Source organism: Myotis brandtii, unplaced genomic scaffold, assembly GCF_000412655.1.
Source record: "Myotis brandtii unplaced genomic scaffold, ASM41265v1 scaffold342, whole genome shotgun sequence".
NCBI classification, from domain to species: Eukaryota; Metazoa; Chordata; class Mammalia; order Chiroptera; family Vespertilionidae; genus Myotis; species Myotis brandtii.
In genome coordinates this window covers 407,171-412,160 of record NW_005363166.1, presented here as the reverse complement: position 1 = coordinate 412,160, position 4,990 = coordinate 407,171, and the positions used below count along the sequence as shown (strand labels likewise).

At 45.8% G+C, this 4,990-nt stretch overlaps 1 protein-coding gene across 1 annotated transcript in view; it reads right to left on the bottom strand.

Annotated features, from left to right (window-relative positions):
- Nucleotides 1–4,990, bottom strand: part of PREX1 (phosphatidylinositol-3,4,5-trisphosphate-dependent Rac exchange factor 1) — a 126,608-nt gene that overhangs the window by 103,929 nt on the left and 17,689 nt on the right. The window contains exons 2-3 of the mRNA XM_014543913.1: nucleotides 4,184–4,255; nucleotides 232–354 (exon numbers count right to left, since the gene is read on the bottom strand). Coding sequence (XP_014399399.1) covers nucleotides 232–354; nucleotides 4,184–4,255 — 195 coding nt within the window. The remainder of the gene's footprint in view (nucleotides 1–231; nucleotides 355–4,183; nucleotides 4,256–4,990) is intronic.

The following is a 4,990-nucleotide window of genomic DNA, read 5'->3' as shown; positions in this document are numbered from 1 at the left end:
CCCAAAGCTGTAACAGTAAGAAGTGTCTCTAGACATAGCCAAACATCCCCAGAGGCAAAATCACCCATGACTGAGAACCACTGCTCTATGCTACACACTTCACTGCTTTATCTCTTTGAGTCTTTCCATCAACCCAAGCATGTAGGCCTGATGATCCCTACTTCTCAATCAGGGGAGAAGCCCACTTCCCAAAACCTGGAGGCTCCGACAGGGCTGGGGCATTGTACTCACGAATCTTAAGAAAACGTTCCCAAGTTCGTGCTGAGACTGAGGCTCCGGATGCAAACAATACTCCAAGGCAGCCAAGAAATCCTTATGGACCTCCAGGATGTCTTCGATGTTCGAGAACAGGATCTGTCGGGAAGAGCGAGGCCCAAGGACAGTGTCAATCAAGGCACAGAGGACGAGCAAAATCAAGCATGAAATAAATGCATAACCTCCAGAGCAAGCGAGGGCGCGGTGACGTGGACACCCGCACACCGAGTGAGCCAGACTACGCTAATAAAAACAATGATCATGATAAAAAAGATTGCCAACATTAACTCAACAGGATTAATGCCTAATCCTGTGCTAAGAACTTTATACGCATTTATGGCAGCTAATCCTCACTCTGACTCCATGAGGTAGAAACCATCATTATCCCCAATTTGTAGATGAAGAACAGAGGCTCAGAGAAAATAATTAAGATTGCCAAGGTCACACACACACACACACCCGGTAAGCAGCAGAACTGAGCCGCACAATCAGCGTGCGGAGAATTTACTAGACATTCATCTCAGTCTTCAGCATGGCCACAACTCAGTCTGGTATGGCCAACCATATGACTGGTTTTTAAAACAATCAAGGTACTTCAATGCACCATTAAAATGATGTAGCAGAAGAAAATACAACAGGGAAGCATGTTCGACATATGCTCTTTCAACTCTCACAACCCATATGAGTGCCCATGTCCCCTAATGAATCTATAAAGCTTGAAATGCACATACACTCTCACCCAGCATTTCTACATTTCAGAATTTGACCTTCCAATCAGTCATTTCCAATTAGCAACAATTTTGCCTCCCAAGTGACATTTGCCAATGCCTGGAGACATTTTTGTTTGTCACAAATTGTGGGGGAAGATTCTACTGGCATCTCATAGGTGATGCTGCTAACCATCCTATCATACATAGGTCAGCCCCCCGCCCTGCCCCCCAGCAAACAATTGTCCAGCCCAAAGTGTTAACTGTGCCAAGGATAAGAACTGGGTGAATGGCCACGAACATATACTGCAGCCTTATTTGCAGTAGCGAAAGACTGGGGAAAGGCCAAATGTTCATTAATGAGGACTCATCAAATAGTTGAATCAACTGGACTGGTCACCATTAGCTACATTCCACATACTAAAATACTATGTGGCCTCTAAAAAGAATCTGCAGATCTGGATTTATAGATATGGGCCGTGGAATGATCCTTGATATATATTGTTGAGTGGGGGGAATCAGGGTGCCAAACAGAATTCCAGTATTGGCCCATTTGTGTAAAATAACACACAAAAAGGTCACTCCTCTCCATGCTGGCAGGAGCAGGGACTGCCTGGACAAGGACACGTGCTGGTAACTTAAGGGCCTCTGGGAAGGAGACTCAGGGGAGACTTTCATTTACTTTAGGTTATTTTGAACTGCATAAATGGCTTTTTCTGTTTCTTTTTAAAAAAAAACAAAAGCATTTTTAATTAAATGTATTGGTATGATATTGGTTAATAAAATTATATAGGTTTCAGGTATACAATTCTATGATACAGCATCTGTATATTGCATTGTATGGCCACCACCCAAAGTCAAATCTTCTTAAACAGATGCATTTTCAATTTAATTTTGAAGAAGGCACTCACATAATTCAAAAATCAAAAACACAGTCATATAAATTCAGTGAGGAGTCCCTTTCCCACCATCTCCCCACTTTCCACCCACCGTGGCTCGAGGTAACCAGTGTTACTACTGGTTTACGGTTCCTTCTTGGGTTTCTTATTCATTTGTTCATTCAGCAAGTACTGAGTGAGCACCTACTATGTGCCAGGCACTGTTAGAGGCCTGGGGATACAGCAGGGAACAGACAAGTGCCGACCGCCATGGAGGTGACATTCTAGTGAAAGGGGACAGACAACAAACAAATAACTACAGTTTCCTAGGTGCAATCAGAGACAAATAAAACAGGGAGAAAGTGCCAGGACAGGGCAGAAGAAGTTGGCAAATTTAAATACAGAAGCCAGGGACAGCCACTCTGAGAAGGTGACATTTAAGTCAAGGCCTGAAAGAATGAAGATCAGCCCTGTGGATCCCGTGGACCCGAGAATGCACCAGAGAGTCTGCAGAGGGAGACGGCCTGAGGGTGGGTAGGGAAGGCTGAGGTGCTGCAAGCCTGAGAGCACGAGGGCCTCATCCTGGGGGACGACGCTCATCCCAAGAAGTGGCTGGAAGAATCACCCGCATCGTCTGTGGTTAGTTTTCTTTCTCTCATCTGTCAAGATCACATGGTTGAATCTCTCTGCTTATGTCAAAGACTCATATGATAGATCCTACTGTTACCCTTGCTTCAAGAAATGGCTGTGAAACTTCAAAATAAATATCTGTCTTCCTGAGTTTACACCCAAAAGAACTGAGAGCCTGTGTCCACCAAAAGATGTAACATGAATGGTCATAATAGCCAAAACTGGAAATAACTCAAATAACCACCACAGGAGAATGGATGAGTAAATTGTGGTACATTCATTCCCCACTACTAAAGAGTGGGTCAACAACATGGGCAAATCTTACAGACATAACAGTGAGCAAAAGGCCCCAGACATAATGAAAGAACCCATTTTTATATAAAATTCAAGGACAGGCAAAATCAATTAATGCTAACCAATGAGCAGTTATCCTTGGGGAGGGGGCATTATTGGGATGGGACACAGAGGAGCCCGCATTTAGAACTGCAACCTTTACTATATATGAGTTATACCTCACAAAAAGATCACTATTTTAAAGAATAGTTTTTACTGATGTTAAGAGAGAGAGGGAGAGAGATTGAAATATCAATGATGAGAGAGAATCATTGATCAGCTGCCTCCTGCATGCCTCCAACTGGGGATCAAGCCCACAACCTGGGCATGTGCCCTGACAGAGAACTGAATCAGCAACCTCCTGGTACACAGGACAATGTCCAACAGAGTCACACCAGCCAGGGCAAGAGGTAATTAAAAAAAAATACACTGTAATAAATTGCAATATGAAATTATAATAACTTTTAAGTTGTAACAGATTGTAATAAAGAGATGTAATAAACAGTATGTGTTCAGTAAATACTTGCTGAATGAATGAGTGAATGAATGAATGAATGAATGAAAAGTTCCGATCCCCGTGCTACCAGGGACCAGCCATGCAGTGACCCACAACAGCTCTCTTTCCATCTCTAAGCCTCAGCTTTCTTACCCAAAACACTGAGCTGAGAATTGTCAACGTGCAGGTCACTGTCCAGATTAATCAAGACATGTGGGCAGGCGGGCGGGGCGGTGGGGGGAGTCCTGCTTGACCAAGTCCTTTGTGTGCTATACAGGCTCGCACTTCTGACCCCCTCCTGCCCTGTCTCCCCTTCTCCCCTGGGACCAGGACCCTGGAGCCCCAAGGACTGAAGGCAGCTTCCCAGAGAGTGAGGTCACACGAGAAAGCCAGGCCCGGGGAGCACTGGGGCCTCCACCGTGCACACAGAGGGCCTATTGACGTCCTCCCGAAACTCCCCAGAGCCACTGCCAAAACGAAGCCTCGACCCAATTATTCATCTCCCTGCCTGCACATTCAATGCCCAGTGCAGGGGCTGGAGGTGTCAGGCTCCCAGGGGCGCCTGGGAAGGGATTTTCTGCTGGCTGGAAGCCAGGGGGCTTGGCACAAGGAGGCTAGAAGACAAGATGGTCATGTTGAGCAAGGAGAAAGTCCTGAGTCGGGGAGTGGAAGCCTGAGGCTGAGTCCTCCTGACCCACCAGGCACAGTTTGCTCACAGGACTGAGAGGCCCTGGGGGCTGCAGGGAGCCTGCTACAGGAAGACAAAAGCAGCTGCGAGCGAGGCATCCCAGACCCCCGAGCACCCTCTAAGCATCGCGCAGGGAGGAAGCAAGGCACACAGCAGCAGGGACAGTCTGCAAAGGGACCAACTCAGGTGTCCACACCTTGATATTGTCCTCCGTGAGGCCCTTCTCCGCTGAGTCCACCACGTTCTGCCGGATGCGATGCAGAAATGCCTGGAGGAGAGAAGCAGGAAGATATGAGTGTCCACGCCTTGATCTCCCAGGGGTGGCCCGAAAGAAAGGTCTCAAGTTCAAATACCAAGTAGGACCCAGGAAGTACCACAGTCCAGGGACATGGGCAGCGAATCAGGAAAAACTACTCTTCCATTCAGTCAACAAATGTTTATTGAGCATCTACTACATCAGGCCCTGTGCAGAAAACACCACCGAGCCCTGCCCTGCTTCACCACCATGGGCCCCTCTCAGACTATTATTCACTTTCCCTTTTTTTCTTTTTCTAAAAGTTTAATTTCTAAATAATAACACATTCACATGGCTCAGAAATACCAAAAAATATCTCTCCTACACTGCAGGCCCCATCCATCTAGTCCTTCCCCAGCCCCCACAGGAACCACCACTACTAGATTCTAGTACATCCTTCCAGAAGATCTTTATGTAAAAAATGCACACACATGCTGGTCAGAGTACAAACGTCCAGTTATAAGATGAACAAGTTCTAGGGATCTAATGTATATCCGGTGATTACAGTTAATGCTGTATTATATACTTGAAAGTTGCACTGTGGTGATAATCACTTTGCAGTATATACATGTATTAACCCAACACATTGTACACAGTTACATGATGTTATATGTCAAATATCCTATCTAATAAAAGAGAAACATGGTAATTAGCCATACGGCTGCTACCCTTCCCATTGGCTAATCACTGAGATATGCAAATTAACTG